Raw genomic sequence first — 19055 nt, forward strand, 5'->3', positions numbered from 1 at the left:
TGTGAAAATGACCTCTGCAAAATACGTAGAGTTTATGACTGACCACTTTCTTCCGTGGTACAAAAAGAAGAACTGTGTCTTCCGTAGCAAAATTATCTTCATGCATGACAATGCACCATCTCATGCTGCAAAGAATACCTCTGTGTCATTGGCTGCTATGGGCATAAAAGGAGAGAAACTCATGGTGTGGTCCCCATGTTCCCCTGACCTCAACCCTATTGAGAACCTTTGGAGCATCCTCAAGCAAAATATCTATGAGGGTGGGAGGCAGTTCACATCAAAACAGAAGCTCTGGGAGGCTATTCTGACATCCTGCAAAGATATTCAAACAGAAACTGTCCAAATACTCACAAATTCAATGGATGCAAGAATTGTGAAGGTGATATCAAAGAAGGGGTCCTATGTTAACATGTAACTTGGCCTGTTAAGCTTTTTTTGATTGAAAGAGCTTTTGATTTCTGTAAATATGACCTCCTGATGCTGTAGATTCAACAAATTACCATTTTAGTTCTCTTTACAACCTTTAAAATGTTTTGATCTCTGTTGTGCATAATAATTAGAAACAGTGAATTTTGAGTTTTTTACTTCTAAAACAAAATCTATTATCATTAAGAGATTTGTTCAATAAAATTTGCATTATACTCCAACGGTTGATGGCTTGAAGGTTATACTGACTGTCATTTGCATTGACTATTTAGGAAAATCAGCGAAAAATAACATTTGCATAATAATTTGGAACGCGGTGTAGCGAACAAAATTTGTGTACATGATGCATGTGCATCAAGTGAATTAGGCTACATTCAGAGGAGCATGGGCAACCTCAGATGGGAAAAACTGCAGTTATTCACGTCCGAGGTGCACCTGTGTGGGACGTGTTATCACAGATCCCTCATAGACTAGAGTCTATGGAGAGATGTGTGAAAACGCAGGAAAGTAGGACATGTCCTATTTTCCCACTAACCCTTCACACGCTCTGTTGAAACAACGGCCATGTGAACGGCCCCATTGAAATACATGTGTTCGTGTGATGGCCGTTGGTTTAACAGCCGTCACACGGATGAGTTATATGCTTGTCTGAATGAGCCCTTTGGCCGGATTTACACGAGCATGTGCGTTTTGCGCGCGCAAAAGGTACTTATCAGCTCCATGTGTCAGCAGCGTATGATGCGTGGCTGCGTGATTTTCGCGCAGTCGCCATCATTATGACACTCTGTTTGTATGTTTGTAAACAGAAAAGCACGTGATGCTTTTCTGTTTTCATTCATACTTTTTACTGCTGTTGTGCGAATCACGCACTTCACACGGAAGTGCTTCCGTGTGTTGCGCGTGATTTTCACGCACCCATTGACTTCAATGGGTGTGTGATGCGCGAACAACGCACAAATATCGGACATGTTGTGAGTTTTACGCAGCGGACACACCCTGCGTGAAACTTGCGAACAGCCTGCACGGCCCCATAGACTAACATAGGTCCGTGCGAGGCGCGTGAAAATCACGCGCTTTGCACGGACGTATATCACGTTCGTCTAAATAAGCCCTAATAGTGTCTGGAAAATACAAATAGACTTAAATGGAACAATATTAGGGCTCAGGTACATATATATGTCATCAGCATGTTTACCTCATTTCTTATATAGAGTTCTGGTGGATGGATTTGATTTGAATTAAATGCTGTGGTCATGTCCCAACCATTAACAAAACCAACATTGAGGTCTTTGAAGACTATTTCCATTATCCAGTAGTGAACATATGCATGGAAATCACTCATTCCCTCATACTCAGCTGCCATATCACTTGTATTCTCGGTCTTAATGATAACTTTTGTTTGTGGGCTTCTGAGTAAGAGGCGTTCTATAGCACGGCGAATATTGAGGAGTCTTCGGATATAGTGATGGAGAGGGAATAGTCTGAAATGTACTCCAATGTTCAGTGCAATCACAGTATTCTTGTTGCCTCCAATAAGATCAATTTCCTGTGGGATAGAGCGCTCTTCTCTGAGAGAAGCAAAGACTAAATTCACAAATGGCCTTCCATGTCTCTTCCACATAACTTGAATATTCCTTTCAATGTCCACACCTAAATGCTTTCGTGCCCATCCGTCTTCATAGACATTAAGAAATTTTAATGCTGAAAAAGTAATACAAAAGTTTAGTGAAAATGACATAAACCACTTACATAATTTATTACATCTTGTTGTTATTTTGCCACATAATTGAACAGGCAGGACCTTAAGACTACATGCACATGTTGCGTATTTTGCTGCGTAAAATACGCAGAAAAACCGCAGGAAACGTCAAGAAAACCGCCACAAAACACATTTCCACTGCTTCAGAGTTCAGTGGCGGCATGCTTTACATCACTCCATCTGACGCTTGGCATTGTGCTTTGTGATGTACAGCTGGCATGCAGCTCTTCGCACATCACGTCATCGTGCCAGTTCTATTGTTCAAAGGCACAGATTGATGGGGGAAGTCATCCTGCCCTGCCAATCAGCGCCTTTTAACGATGCTAGCGGGGCGATGACGTCATCGTGACACTTGCATCGTTCAGCCCCAGAAGACCTGCTCAGAAGAAAGCAGGCCTGCATTGCTACAGGGCGGTGTGGGAACAGAATCAGGTGAGCATGTAAAGTTTGCATCGCATTATTTACAGGGCTATATGTTGGGCACAATCTAGAGTGGGGGGGCTATATGTAGGGAGCATTATATAGGGGGCTATGTGAGGCACTATATACAGTGGGGCTATATGTGAGGCACTATATACAGGGGGCAGTATGTGGGGCAATATCTACAAGGGGGCTATATGTGGGGCACTATATACAGGGGGCTATATGTAGGGCACTATCTACATGGGGCTATATGTAGGACACTATCTACACGGAGAGCTATATGTGGGGCACTATCTACAGGGGGCTATATGTAGGGCACTATCTAAAGGTAGAGCATTATTAAAGGATATACAAGGAGAGCTGGAGAGGGTTCAAATTTGAGCAACTCAATTATTAAATGGGATGGGAGATCTCTCTTACTATTAAAGGATAGAAAAAAAATAGGCCTATTCAGTTTACAACACCTACCCCTCCGGACTAACAAGTAAAAAGGGGGTGGGGGTTCACATACAGGCCGCACATCAGAGAGGAGAAATGTTCCCTCCTCTCCTCTGCAGTGTGAAGTGAGCTCTGATTGGTGGAGCAGCAGGGGACTCTGTTTGCACCACCAATCAGCACAGCCTGTTCTGCACAGCCACCCACTCAGCGCCTCCCGTAGCTCCTCCCTGCTCTGCAGCTGCCACAGTGAAGACTCCTCCACGGACCTCCAGAGTCTAGTAAGAGCAGAAGCTTTAGGTTAATCTTGGTAATTTATGTGCTGTGTGAGGGAGGAGGAAAGATTGATCTATAAATCATATGTGTCACAGGATGGGGGTTTTTACATAAATCGATTTTGTGGGGGAGGGGCCACTAGGTTATAAGTGTTTTGGGTGTGGGGATTCTTTATAGATCGATTTTGTGGGGGAGGGGACACTGCTCTTTATGCTATAAGTGTGTAGGGGGATTCTTTATAAATCTATTTTGTGGGGAGGGGAACTGTATAGTTTATGTTTTGGTGTAGGATCTTATTATGAATCATATGGGGGAGGGTAACTTGGCTGCAAATGTTATGTATGGGGGAGTAGGGATTCTTTAGAGATAATTTTTGTGGGGGAAATTAACTTGATTATAAGGGTAGAAACACACAGGGCGGATACACTGCATAAAACTACAGAGTATCCATCCTGGAAACTGCGGGGAATTGCACCTGAAAAACGGCACAACATTTTGGTGCAATTTTTCGGACGGCATGTCCGCTGCGGAAAGACTGCAGAAATAATAATTTAAAAAAACTAATACTCCCAGCCATAGTCATGGTGAAGCAGACCTCTATTCTGAGCGTAGCCAGGCATCCTGCAATAACGCTGTAGTCCAAGTGACAGCTGCAGCCTTTAAATGGCTGCAGCAGTTACATGGGATGAATAGTCATCCCAGGAGGCCGGGCTATGCTCAGAACAGAATACGCATCGCTATGACTACGGCCGGTAGTATTATTATTTTTTTTTTTTCTCAATTGAGATTTTTGTGGCGGAATCGCAGCATTTCTGACGCAACACATAACTTTGATGCGGATTTTACCTCCCATTGAATTTAATGGGGACATTTTAGGGTATGTTCACACGCAGTGGTTTCAGACGTAAATCGGGCGTTTTACGCCTTGAATTACGCCTGAAAAAACGCCCCTAATACACCTACAAACATCTGCCCATTGCTTTCAATGGGAATTACGATGTTCTGTTCCCACGAGCCTTTATTTTACGCGTCGCTGTCAAAATACGGCGCGTAAAATGACGGCTCATCGAAAGAAGTGCAGGACACTTCTTGGGACGTTTTTGAAGGCGTTTTTCATTGACACCATTCAAAAACAGCTCCAAAAACAGCCGTAAAAAATGCCGCAAAAACGCAGCAAAAATAGTGAGTGGCTTAAAAAAACTTCTGAAAATCAGGAGCTGTTTTCCCTTGAAAACAGCACCGTATTTTCAGACGTTTTTATGTTTGTGTGTGAACATACCCTCACAATTCAAGAGCAGCGATTCTGCAGCATAAATTGGCATGCTGCAGATTAAAAAATCTGAGTATATTCACGTGTTGCAGCCATATTGCAGTTTTTGCTGCATTTCATTTTGTGAAAATTGCAGCAAAATATGAATGCAACATCTGAATGCATCCTAAATAAAATGTGGCGGAGCGGGGCTTAGTTATAGTTTGCTTGTGTGTGTGTGTGTGTGTGTGTGTGTGGGGCAGGTAGTCTTGGCTATAAGGCTAGAATTTTGGCATTAGGACGACATGCGCATCAATTTCAATGTTTCCCTATCAGACATTTTGAAATGTTCGCAAGGTTGCGCACAAATTTTCTCTTCCCATAATGTTATTTAGTGATTGTATGGCGGTATTATTCATTGTATGGTGGTAATATTCAGTGTATGGTGGTATTATTTAGTCGGTGTATGGCGGTGTTATCTAGTCACAGTATGGTGGTATTATTGAGTCATAGTGGTAATATTTAGGCATTGTATTATTGTCATTTGGGGTTAGCTCTAATCTATGTATGCAGATTCCAGACTTTGGTACAGCATAGTATGCCCTGTATTTCCCAATAGAACACATGAGTTTTGGGGAACACAGTCCACACCAACTGACACCAGGACCAGACTGTGCACTACGCATCAATGCCAAGCGTAAATTTCACTATGAGCGGCATTCACATTTATCAATCGTGTCACTGATAACAATCATTTTTACATCACAATTACAGAGCAATGATAAACAAAGGTTTTATCATTGATCTTCTCCTTTATTAAAACTGACCAAATATCATTAAAATTGGTAAGAAACTAGAAAATTATGATGATAATTGGATAAAATAAATAGGCCTTTAGTGGGAGCATATTCAGGCTTAGTGCCTAGGGAAGCGTGAGCTGTAAATTCGGCCCTGCTAAGGATGCAGATACTATTGAACACTATAGCAGAGCAGGGAGGTATCTCCCAGCTCTGCTATCTACTAGGCCAGTGGTTCCCAACCGGGGTGCTGTGAGAACCGCCGAGGAGTGCCGGGACACTCTACTGAAACACTGCCACGGCCGTGCTTTCTCTCCTCCTCCTTACAGCGCGAAGAGACTCCCTGTAGATAGCACACCCGGACTCCGTAGATGGCACCCCCACCCCACTTTCTGTACATATCCCCACTGTAGCTCCCTGACGGAGTGGAATTCCCTAGTGGCCGGGGATTCCCCTCATGGACAGAGCGCTTGATGTCTCTGTTCATATATGCACAGCGACATCAGGGGCAACACCTGAAGCGGAATCTCCACCCCCAGCATTGCCAATGCAGTGGCCGGTGATTCGGCTCCAGGAGAAGCCCCTGACGTCACTGTCCATAAATGGACTGAGACGTCAGGGGCTTCTACTGGAGTGGAATCCCCAGTCGCAGCGTCGGCAATGCTGTAGATGGGGATTCCACTTCAGTCCATATATTGACAGAAACATCAAGCGCTCCATGCAGGAGCGGAATCCCCAGCCACAGGGGGATTCCGCTCCTTCAGGGCGCTACAGTGGTGCTATCTACAGGAAGGTGGGTGCTATCTAGAAAGGGGGCTGTGTGGCACTACCTACAAGGAGGTGTGTGATACTACAAGGGGGCTGTGTAGCACAGCCTACAAGGGCTGTGTTAAATTAGCTACATGGGAGCTGTGTGGCACCACCTATAGGGGGCTGTGTGGCACTACCTACAAGGGGGCTGTGTGGCACTACCTAAAAGGGGACTGTGGCACTACCTACAAGGGTGGCTGTGTGGCACTACCTACAAGGTGGCTGTGTGGCACCACCTACAAAGGGGCTGTGTGGCACTACCTGTAAGGGGTCTGAGTGGCACTATCTACAGGTGGCTGTGTGGCCCTATCTAAAGGGGGCATCTATGAGTAGAACTACCTACAAGGGGCTGTGCGGCACTATCTACAGAGGCTGATGCTCATTTTACTGTGAGTGGGGGGCTGATGGTCTTCAAGTGGTTTCCAACTCTGACCTCCAATCAAAATTAATAGTAGGTAGAAAATACCTGCGACGCTCGTTTGGAGTGCTTCTTTGCCTGCGTCTTTTGCATTAGATTGAACAGCTTAAAAAAACTGCAAAAAACTGTCAAATAACGCTCAATTAAAAATCTGCCTTACAAAAAATGCTGTGGGAACTTACCCTAAGGCTGGATTCACACGAGCATGTTTGGTCCATAAAGGACGGAACGTATTTCGGCCGCAGGTCCCGGACCGAACACACTGCAGGGAGTCGGGCTCCTAGCATCATAGTACGACGCTAGGAGTCCCGGCCTCGCTTCGGGACAACTGTCCCGTACAGTAATCATGTTTTCAGTACGGGACAGTACTGAAAACATGGACATCACTGGATTACGCCGGCCTGCGCAAGGATCCTGTCGTCGGGCTTGTGGAGCAGCTCCGTTCGTCGTGGGAACGGGGCTTAGGTGAGTACAATATTCTTTGTTTGGGGGCACTGTCTACAAAGGGGAGGCGGGGGTTGTATGGCACTGTCTACAAGGAGGAGGTGGGGGATTATGGCACTGTCTACAGGAAGGCTGTATGGCCCAATCTACAGGGGGCACTATCTACAAGGGGGTCTGTGGGAGGGCTTTATAATGTGTGGAGACCACTAAGCAGACATTATGTTGTGTAGGGGAACTACAGGAGGCAATATAATGTGTTTGGCACTTAGGGGGCATAATACTGTGTGGCCACAATTATAGGACAAAATATTGTGTCCTTGAAGGGGTTCTATTATTTTATTAAATATTATTATACTGTGTGTGGTAGGGATGCACGATGCATCGAAACTTCAATACTGTTTCGATACTCTGCATCCCCAAACAGTTCAATACCGTTATTTCATGTATTTCGATACTTAGCTGGGCGGCCGCACATCTCAGTATAGTAACAAATGAATGTATGAGAGCGGGGCTGCGGCTTTGTAATACAGTTATTGCCGTGCTCCTGAGTCCTGATAACAAGTGTGCGGGGTCAGGATGATGCACTAATGATTGCCAGCACTGAAGACAGAACATGGCGGGCACACTGCAAATCACCCGCATGTTCTGTCCTTTGTGCCTGCGCCGCCGCTTATTAGTGCAGCGCCGACTGCATCTCCTCATGCTGACCGCGCACGCACTTCCTGTCAGGAGCGGGGCAATGACTGTATTACACAGCCGCAGCCCCGCTCTATAACGGCGAAGATCAGAGAAAACTCTCATCTCTGACGTTATTTCCGTGAGTGCTGCGATCACAGCGGGCTGCAGCATTCAAGAGAAAATGAGAAGGGGGGATGCCCCTTGGATTGCATCACAGGGAACTCCTGAGGGACATACCATATATGGGCATACAGCCCAGGGTCCATTGAAGGACCCCAGGGCTGCCTTACCATATTTCCTGTTGTTAGGGCATACTTAGGTATGTCATAACAACTGCCTGTTTACTATCAGTACACAGGCTAATGTACTGTAATATAGATATATGCCAGTACATTAAAGTTTAAAAAATAAAGTAAAAACTTCAAAACAAAGTAATGTTAAATAAAATAAAAAAAATACACATACACCTTTTTTACAATAAACACTAAAATAAGTCTCAATACATAAAATGTACACATTCAGTATTGGTGCGGCCGTAATGACCTGCACAACACTTTTTTTGCATAATTTATGATGTGTACGCTGTAAAAAAATAAAATAAAAACTGCTTTCTATCACTTATTGTGGGGCACAAGGTGTGATGAATTTAACCTCCATGTGCCTCACGTTAATAGTAATTAACCCCATCATGTACCTTACATATTAACTATTATGACTAAGAAACATGATGGGGTTAATTACTATTAATGTGAGGCACATGGAGGTTCAATTCATCACCTCACATCAGAAAATTGAACTTTTTTTTTTATTACTGTTGGCAAAGTATCGAATTGGTATCGAAATCGCAATACTAAACGAAGTATCGGTATCGAAGTCCAAATTCTCATATCGTGACATCCCTAGTGTGTGGGGCACTAAAGGGGCATTATACTGTGTGGTGTCACTATATAAGGCTAATGAAGGTATATATACTGTGGGGGGCCAATATACATTTTTAATGAGGAATTTTTTTATGATGGCGTGGGGCGCTGAAAGATAATTTCGCACTTGGCGCTATCTATCCTAAGGCTGGCCCTGGCACCGTCCATGAGGCGAGATGAGCATCTTGACGGGGCGGCAGCGCCACTGAAACAAGCCGCCGCCTCCCACTCCTGCACTAATTGTACCTGTGTTTATAGGATGCAGAGAACATGACATGCATAAATGCTGAATGGCCGGGCACGTTCCGTGCCCGACCATTCAGCGCCTTACAATGACGCTGATTGGCAGGGCAGAATGACTTGCCCCTCCAATCAGCGCTTTCAACGACACTAGCAGGGCGATAATGTAACCGATGTAACTTCCGATGTTGAAAGGTCGCTGATTGATGGGGCAAGTCATTCTGCCCTGCCAATCAGCGCCTTTCAACAATGCTTGCGGCGTGATGACATCATCAAGCCACTACAGTTATTAAAAGGCACTGATTTCGGGGCAAGTCCTTCTACCCTGCCAATCAGGGCCTTTCAACTATGACGTCATCGTGACGCCCCAGCAGACCTGCTCAGAAGCAAGCAGGCCTACATTGACACAGGGCGGCGCGGGAACGAGATCAGGTGAGCATGTAAAGGTTTTTTTTTTTTTTTTAAAGTGTGCATCAGATTATTTATGGGAGGGGAGGCGGGGAGGGTTATATGTTGGGCACAATCAACAGTGGGGGGCTATATGTAGGGAACTATATACAGGGGGCTATGTGAGGCACTATATACAGGGGGGCTATGTGAGGCACAATAAACAGGGGGGCTATATGTGGGGCACTATATACAGGAGGCTATGTGAGGCACAATAAACAGTGGGGCTATATGTGGGGCACTATATATGTGGGGCACTATATACAGGGGGCTATATGTGGGGACCTACATACAGGGGGGCTATATGGGATGCACTATATACAGGAGGGCTATATGTGGGGCACTATCTACAGGGGGCTACATGTGGGGCACCACATACAGGTGGGGCTATATGTGGGGCACTATCCACAGGGAGAGCTATATGTGGGGCCCTATCTACAGAGGGACTATCTGTAGGGCACTATCTACAGGGAGAGCTATATGTGGGGTACTATCTACAGGGGGGTCTTTGTAGGGGACTGTATACAGGGGGGTCTATTTAGTGCACTATCTATGGGGGGCCCTATCCACAGGGAGATCTATGGGGGGCAATATCTACAGGGTGCTCTATTGGGGCACTATCTACAGGGAGCACTGTGTGTGGGACACAGTGTATGGTGCTATTATAATCTGGGACAATGTTTCGTGCTATTATAATTAGAGGTGCACTGTATGGTACTATTATATTTAGAGCGTAGTGTGTGGCATCATGAGAATTTTATCTTCGCTTATAGGTGCAGAAATGTTTGAAAAGTGAGAAGCGGAAGATGTCTGAGCGACAAACTGCAGAAATGGGCTGTGGCCGGACAGAGAAGAAAAGAGAAAAAGAACAACTAGAGTCTGAGATGTCACCGGTAAGTCACTTAATGCAAGTGTTTATACTGCCTCTAATCAGTACTGTTGTAAAGGATTTGCCAAACACAGCTTCTGTGTCGACGCCCGTGGTTAATCAGTCTGCATCTGCTCCTAGGTCTGATAGAGTGACTCGATCTGCTACCACTCAGGCTGGTAGGCTGAGGAGTGGGAGAACCTATCACAGCCTGGCCAGACGGTTCTAGCTCCCGCCCTCAGTCTATTTATACCTTCATTTACTGCTTGTCTTTGCCTGTGATTCTCTCTTGTTTCCTGGCTCTGCTGTTCCTGCTATTACTATTGACCTTTGCTTCATATCGACCCCGGCTTTACTGACTACGCTTCTGCTCTGCGTTTGGTACCTCGTACACTCCTGGTTTGATTCGGCTCGTTCACTACTCTTGTTGCTCACGGTGTTGCCGTGGGCAACTGCCCCATTTCCCTTAGCTTCTGTGTGCCCTTGTCTGTTTGTCTGTCGTGTACTTATTGAGCGTAGGGACCGTCGCCCAGTTGTACGCCGTCGCCTAGGACGGGCTGTGCAAGTAGGCAGGGACTGAGTGGCGAGTAGATTAGGGCTCACCCGTCTGTCTCCCTACCCCAACATTACAACTGTAGTCACTGTATGATCTGTAGCGAGACGGGTGGTATATTTATTGTTAGTGAAACAGCAACTTCCATCATATCCTTTCCATTGTTCTGATCATGCTGGGAGCTGTAGTTTTACGCCGTACAAACCTATACGGCAGGGGTTGTACTAAATTGAGCTGAATTGGTGTTGTAGTTATGTACTGAGTTTGATTCTATATATATGTACTGAGAATGGTTTTGATGCTGTATTTATGTGCTAAGCTTGGTTCTGGTGTTGTATATATGTATTGAGCTTGGTTCTGATGCTGTATATATGTGCTAAGCTTTGTTCTGGTGCTGTATATATGTACTGAGCTTGGTTCTGGTGTTGTATTTATGTACGGATCTTGATTCTGGTGCTGTATTTATGTACTGATCTTGGTTCTGGCGCTGTATATATGTGCTGAGCTTGCTTCTGGTGCTATATATATGTATTGAGTTTGGTTCTAATGCTGTATATGTACTAAGATTGGTTCTGGTGTTGTATATATGTACTGAGCTTGGTTCTGGTGTTTTATATATGTACTGAGCTTTGTTCTGGTTCTGTATTTATGTATTGAGCTTTGTTCTGGTGCGGTATATATGTACTGAGTTTGGTTCTGGTGTAGTTTATATGTACTGAGTCTCACGGTCACAGGGTATGTGGACCCACTAGGCCGCTCCGCCGTAGCTGAGAGGCAGCTGACCAGGTCACAGTCTATAGAAAGTCAATAGTAGATAGTAACGCTTGAGTACCTGAACTAGTCCAGACGGTGGCTGTGGCTTCAGCATGGATGTAGACCTGTGCAGCAGGTAGCGCCAGATGTGGCGGGCAATATCCATGTGGCAGAAGACACTGGACGTGGCAGAAGACACTGGACGTGGCAGGAGATACTGGACGTGGCAAACGACAGCATGTGCAGTAGACACGACTCCAACACTAGTAGGCACAGGAACAAAAACAGCACGGGATACAGGAACAGATAACAGGGCACGGGTAACAACTGGAATGGTCAACACTAAGGGACCATTTGCAAGACAGACTTGGATAAACTAACAATGCTCAGGCAAGGATCAGAAGGACTGGGGCCTTCTTATAGACCAGGAAATCATGGGCCATTGATGATGATGATTTCCTGATGTGTGTGCGCTGGGCCTTTAAGGCCGGGCACGATAGTGCGCGCGCACCCTATGGGACACAGTAGAACGGAGCAGAAGTGAGCGCTGACGTCTCCTAGGAAGGAGATGGGGACCAGCGCTCACGGATCCATGGCTGCAGGCGTCGGGAGGTGAGTAAACCAGACGGCCCGTGGCCATGGATGCTACAGTGTCCCCCTCTTACGCCCCCTCTTCTTGGAGCCAGAGCGAGAGAGGAATTTTTGAATAAGAGCAGGAGCACTGAGGTTCTCTTCTGGCTCCCAGGACTTCTCCTCCAGACCAAACCCTCTCCAGTCCACCAAATAGAAAGTCCTTCCTCCTACCCTTTTGCAGTCCAGGATCTCCCTCACCTCGAATATATCAGAAGAACCCCTGGGAGCAACTGTGGAACTAGAAGTCTTGCTGTAGCGGTTCAGGACCACGGGTTTCAGGAGGGACACATGAAAGAAGTTGGGGATTCTGAGGGTAGGAGGCAGGCGCAGCTTATAGGCGATGGGGTTTATCTTTTGCAGTATCTCGAAAGGACCAAGGAACCTGGGAGCAAACTTGTATGAGGGCACCTTCAAACGAATGTTCCGAGAGGACAGCCAGAGTTTAGTACCCGGACGATATTGAAGCGGCTCTCTACTCTTTGTATCTGCCTTCGCTTCATGCGATCGACTGCCAGCAAAATAGAGGACCGGGTCTGTTGCTAGATTTTCAGAAAGTCCCCATATGCAGAGTCAGCAGCGGGTACCTGAGATGAAGTCGACACAGGAAGAGGGACTCTAGGATGTTGACTGTACACAATGTGAAAAGGAGTGGAAGGGGTAGATTCACTTGTGTGGTTGTTGTACGAGAACTCAGCCCATGGAAGAAGTTGTACCCAGTTATCGTGCTGTGAAGAGATGAATTGGCGGAGATAATTCTCCATGATCTGGTTGATCCTCTCACCTTGGCCATTGGACTGGGGGTGATAGGCTAAGGAAAAGTCCAATCTCACATCCAGGAGTTTACAGAGGGCTCTCCAGAACTTTGAGGTAAACTGAACCCCCCGGTCAGACACAATGTGAAGGGGCAAGCCATGTAAGCGAAAGATGTGTTGAATGAAGAGACTCGCCAGTCGGGAGCAGATGGTTGGCCAGTCTGCGGGAGAAAATGTGCCATCTTAGAGAACCGGTCCACCACCACCCAGACAGTGTTGCATCCTGCTGAGGGCGGAAGGTCTGTGACAAAGTCCATTGCAATGTGCTGCCAGGGGGCATTGGGTACAGGCAGAGGTTGAAGCAGGCCGGCCGGCTTGGAGTGAGTAACTTTGTTAGAAGCACACACCGTGCAAGAAGAGACAAAGTCCAGAACATCTTTAGGTAGCGTGGGCCACCAGAAGTGATGAGCAATCAGGTCTCGGGTTTTATGGACACCAGCGTGCCCAGACAGTTTAGTACTGTTTCCCCAGTGGAGAATTCATCTCCTGTGAAGTGAAAATGCAGGCTGGGTCTATAATAGTCTGAAGGGACTCCACCGTGTCTTCCGTCTCAAACGATCTGGACAGGGCATCGGCCCTCAGATTCTTGTCAGCGAGGCGGTAGTGGAGCAGAAATTGGAAACGGGTGAAGAACAGTGACCACCTGGCTTGACGAGGATTTAGTCGTTGAGCGGACTGAAGGTAGGTAAGGTTCTTGTGGTCGGTGTAGATCAAGATGGGATGAGCTGCACCCTCTAGAAAATGTCTCAAATGGCCAGTAGCTCCCGATCTCCAATAGAGTAATTGCGCTTAGCAGAAGAAAAAAGTCTTGAGTAGTAGCCACATACTACTGCCTTTCCTTTGGAGCTCCTCTGGAACAGAAGTGCACCAGCACCAACAGAGGAAGCGTCCACCTCCAATGAGAACTGACGAGATACGTCAGGATGATGGAGGATTGAAGCTGAAGTAAAGGCTTTCTTGAGGCTAATGACTGCGGACTCTGCCTCTGGAGTCCATACCTTGGCATTCACACCCTTCTTGGTAAGGGTAGAGATGGGAGCCGTCAGAGATGAAAAGTTTGCAATAAACTGCCGGTAGAAATTGGCGAATCCCAGGAACCGCTTTATAGCCCTTAGGCCTTGAGGACGTGGCCATTCCAGGACAGACTTTAGTTTCTCAGGATCCATCTTAAGAACTTGATCCGAGATGATGTAGCCCAGGAAGGGCAAAGACTTATTTTCAAAGGCGCACTTCTCCAAATTGGCATATAAGCGATTCTCTCTTAGTCGCAGAAGAACTTGACGGACATGCCTCCGATGGGTTATCAGATCTGGGGAGAAAATCAAAATATCATCGAGATAAACTACAACACACATATAGAGGAGATCTTGGAAAATATCATTGATGAATTCCTGAAATACTGCGGGAGCATTACACAGTCCGAAGGGCATCACTAGGTATTCGTAGTGCCCATCATGGGTGTTAAATGCAGTCTTCCATTTGTCACCCCGGCGAATCCGGATTAGGTTGTAAGCCCCCCGCAGATCAAGCTTCGAAAATTTTTGGGCTCCTCGTATGCGATCAAACAGCTCGGATATAAGTGGCAACGGGTATTTGTTCCTGACCGTTATCTGGTTGAGACCATGGTAGTCAATGCAGGGTCAAATAGATCCATCTCTCTTGTGAACGAAGAAGAAGCCGGCCCCAGCTTGGGAGGAAGATTTCTGTATAAAACCCCTCTCCAAATTCTCCTTGATATAGGCAGACATAGATAAAGTCTCTGGCAAGGAGAGAGAATATACCCGTCCACGGGGAAGAGAAGCATTAGGAACCAGTTCAATGGGACAGTCATAATTCCAATGTGGAGGCAATGTCTCAGCTTCTCGTTTGCAGAAGACATCCGCAAAACTGGCATACTGAGATGGTAGACCAGAGAGTGATTGAGGCAGAGCGGGCACAACAGGACGGACTTGTGACAGGCAATGGCTATGGCATCTGAAACCCCATTAAAGAACTTCTCCGGAATTCCAGTCAAGTACCGGGGCGTGTAGGCGGAGCCATGGCAGACCCAGCAGGATAGAATTGATAGCCTTAGGTAGTACCAGGAAGGTGATCTGCTCCGAGTGAAGAGCTCCGTGGGTAGACGTAAATGATCCACTAGATTCTGCTGAATGAAATTAGCAGCCGCTCCAGAGTCAAGATAGACGGAGGAAGGATGTGACATCTCTCCGGAGACGATGGCCACAGTAATCGATAATTTGGGAGATGTTTTAACGTTTGGAGACATTCTACCTAGAGTAGCCTCACCAACCAACCCTAGGTATTGGAGTTTCCCGGTTTCTGTGGGCATTGGCGCACAAAATGACCCTTAAGGCCACAATACATACATAGTCCAGAGGAGCGTCTGCACTACTTCTCCTGTTCAGATAACCGGACTCTGTCTACCTGCATGGGTTCTTCAGGTAGCGCACTAGGGGAAGGCAATGGTGGTCTCTGGACCGAGGGTGCTGGTCTTTGGACCCGGTTCTCTTGTCAATCCTCTTGAGTGCGCTCACGGATTCTCATATCAACCCGGGTGGCTAACAGGATGAGGGCATCCAAGGTAGAAGGAAGGTCGCAGGCTGCCAGTTCGTCCTTGATGTGAGAGGACAGTCCCTGCCAGAAGGTTGCCACCAGTGCCTCATTGTTCCATGCCAGCTCGGCTGCCAGGGTGCAGAAGGAGATAGCATACTCCCCTACATTGGAACCCTCTTGCTTGAGGGTAAACAGAGTAGCTGCGGAAGAGTATGTTCGACCCGGCTCCTCGAACACGGCACGAAAGGACTGAAGAAACAAGGCTAGGTTCGAGGATACAGGTCCTTGTTGCTCAAAGATTGGGTTCGCCCATGTGAGGGCATTGCCAGCAAGAAGGGAGATGATAAATGCCACCTTGGCCTCCTCAGAGGGGAAGAGATGAGCCCGTAGCCTAAAATGAACCGTGCATTGATTAATAAATCCTCTACATGCTCTGGGATCACCGTCATAGCGAGGATGAAGAGGCAGAGGAACTGTGGATCCGGAACAAACAGGAGGAGCAACGGGCTGTGGCACAGCAACAGCCTCAGGGGGAAGAACCGGAGGTGGAACAGTGAGTAGATCCAGATGGACCAAGATAGAATTCACAGCCTCAAGGAGTTGATCCTGACGTGTGCGTAGGTCATGCATCTCCGTCTGTATCTTCTGGACTACGGTCTTGGGCTGGCCCGCAGGTTCCATGACCTGAGCATACTGTCACGGTCACAGGGTATGTGGACCCAATAGGCCCCTCCGCCATAGCGGAGAGGCAGCTGACCAGGCCACAGTCTATACGAAGTCAATAGTACATAGTAATGCTTGGGTACCTGAACTAGTCCAGACGGTGGCTGTGGCTTCAGCATGAATGGAGACTGGTGCAGCAGGTAGCGCCAGACGTGGGGGGCAGTATCCGATGTGGCAGAAGACACTGGACATGGCAGAAGACACTGGATGTGGCAGAAGACACTGGACGTTGCAGAAGACACTGGACATAACAGAAGACACTGGACAAGGCAGATCAGGTAACAGGGCACGGGTAACAACTGGAATGGGAAACACTAAGGGACCATTTTCAAGACAGCCTGGGATAAATCAACAACACTCAGGCAAGGATGAGAAGGGTTGGGGCCTTCTTATAGACCAGGAAATCATGGGCCGTTGATGATGATGATTTCCTGATGTATGCACGCTGGCCCTTTAAGGCCGTGCACGAGCGTGCACGCGCACCCTATCGACACAGCAGAACGGAGCGGAAGTGAGCGTTGGCGTCTCCTAGGAAGGAGATGGCGACCAACGCTCACAGATCCATGGCTGTGGGCATCGGGAGGTGAGTAAACCCGACGGCCCGTGGCCATGGACGCTACACTGAGCTTTGTTCTGGTACTGTATATATGTACTGAGCTTGGTTCTGGAGCTGTATATATATATATATATATATATATATGTACTGAGCTTGGTTCTGGTGTTGTATATCTGTACTGAGCTTGATTCTGGAACTGTATATATATATGTACTGAGCTCGGTTCTGGTGTTGTATTTATGTACTGAGCTTTGTTATGGTGCTGTATATATGTGTAGGAGGAGTTCGTGGTCAGCGACCATGGACGTTACAGTATATATTTATAATAACAAAATTGCAGGGCAGATGGAATTGTTTTCAATTCATTGTATTTTTAATGGGAACCTGTCAGGTAGTTTTAACACCTTGAACTGCCACCATGCAGTAATACATGACCTGACAATATTTCCAAACATTCCCCTGTATATTTTTTTCAGATGCAGCAAAATCTATAAAATCAACTTTTAAAACGGTGCACACTTTATGCTAATTACTCATTAAAGGATTAAAGGGTCATGGGGCGGCACCGCTATCCTGAAGAGTCACATAGTCCTAACCCACCTTTCAATGTTTAATTGACATCCCCCTGGCTGTTATACATCACTACCAATCTCCTACATCTTTCTCAGATGAGCCATTGCCTTGTACTACTTAAGCATGCACCGTACAGTGAGGTGTACTCTGCCCGGCTGTACTGAACATACCAGTGCAAGTCTACGGGCAATCCAGAAGAGATAGAGGAGGCTGCTAGTGATGTAGAACAGGGGGATTTCAATAAAAATCTGGGGGGCGCCATTTCAATTTTCGCCTCAGGCAGCAGAAAAGCTAGAATCGGCCCTGTTAACAAGTATATGTGTAGTCAATACAAAGAACTAGCACATGATTCATTCTTTCCAAGAACTGTGCAAAGGACCAGGGGACAATCAGTGTGTGTGGAGAAAAGGCGTTTCAGAGTAGTGAAACTAAGGAATGCCCAACCCCATAAGGTAGTAATGGCAGATGCTATGTCAGCATTAAAAAAAAAGACTAGATGCTTATGTAATGACGAATGGCATTGAGGGTTATAATTAATCTAGCAATGAATTATGTGAAATTGATTGAGAGAGGTTGAACTTACTAGACTTATTTCCACCTATGTAACTTTATATATATATATATATATATATATATATATATATATATATATATATATATATATATATATATATATATATATATATATTAATTCTATTTGTATATTATGAACCTGTTTTCAAAGCTGGATATACTTTGAAAATAATTGGATAAAATTCAATTAAATTTAAAATACAAATAATCATGTGTCTACATAAATACCAGTCGGGGAGATTTATTAACATCAGCACAGTGCGCCAGTATTGCTTCTTCGTGCAGTGTGCGCCAGATTTATCAACAGGACATACGCTTGAGCTAGATTTAATGTGACATTATATGTAAATCATTCCACCAGTATCGATCAAGTCCTTTATTAAAGTGGCAGTACTCACGAATTTCACACATTACATTGACAACATATCCTATAGTGTCTGGCTTTCCAGTTTATGACTGTTTCTCTAAAATTGTGGCAATCATCTCTTCAGTAAGAAATTCTGGATACCCATAACAGGAAATATAATTTCAAATACTTCAATATTTTGGCATATATTTTAGTACCAAACATAAGGTATAACTTTTTGTAGGCAATTGGTAAACTTTTATGCTATTGTCAATGGTAATAAAAGTTAATGATAAGGTATACTATTTTAGGCCTTATTCATACAGGGCAGATACACTGCATAATAGTACACAGCATATCCACCCTTTCCCGCAGGGAATTCAGGTCGAAAAACCACACCAAATTGTGCTGCAGCTTTTCGAGCAGAATTTCCACTGCGGAAAACAGTGGTTAAAAAAAAAAGTTGTTCAAAAAATTGTTCAAATCTCATCCATTTTGCTGCTACTGTATTATGCGGCAGATTTTCTGAAATGAAATCCGTTGTGGAACATCCGCAGTTTTACGGTACCTGTGGACATAACCTTGTCATGGAAGTCAATAACTGACATATCCAAGCAGAGGGGGTTACGTTGGCACACGTTTGTACAGTATATGTTTGCCCTTCACTTGAGAAAAAAAAAAAATGTCAAAAGGATGCCAACTGCATGCAAACAAAAAAAGCATATATTTAACCCCTTAAGGACGCAGCCTTGGTTTGGCCTTAAGGCTCAGAGCCCATTTTTCAAATCTG

The 19055-nt window shown here is 45.8% G+C and overlaps 1 protein-coding gene across 1 annotated transcript in view; it reads right to left on the reverse strand.

Moving 5' to 3' along the window:
• Positions 1-1461: 1461 nt before the first annotated feature.
• LOC142662112 (NXPE family member 1-like) overlaps positions 1462-19055 on the reverse strand; it is a 181266-nt gene continuing 163672 nt past the window's right edge. The window contains exon 5 of the mRNA XM_075840055.1: positions 1462-2127. Within this exon, the coding sequence (XP_075696170.1) occupies positions 1589-2127 (539 nt within the window). The 3' untranslated portion in view covers positions 1462-1588. The remainder of the gene's footprint in view (positions 2128-19055) is intronic.

This window comes from Rhinoderma darwinii, chromosome 10, assembly GCF_050947455.1.
Source record: "Rhinoderma darwinii isolate aRhiDar2 chromosome 10, aRhiDar2.hap1, whole genome shotgun sequence".
Taxonomy (NCBI): domain Eukaryota; kingdom Metazoa; phylum Chordata; class Amphibia; order Anura; family Rhinodermatidae; genus Rhinoderma; species Rhinoderma darwinii.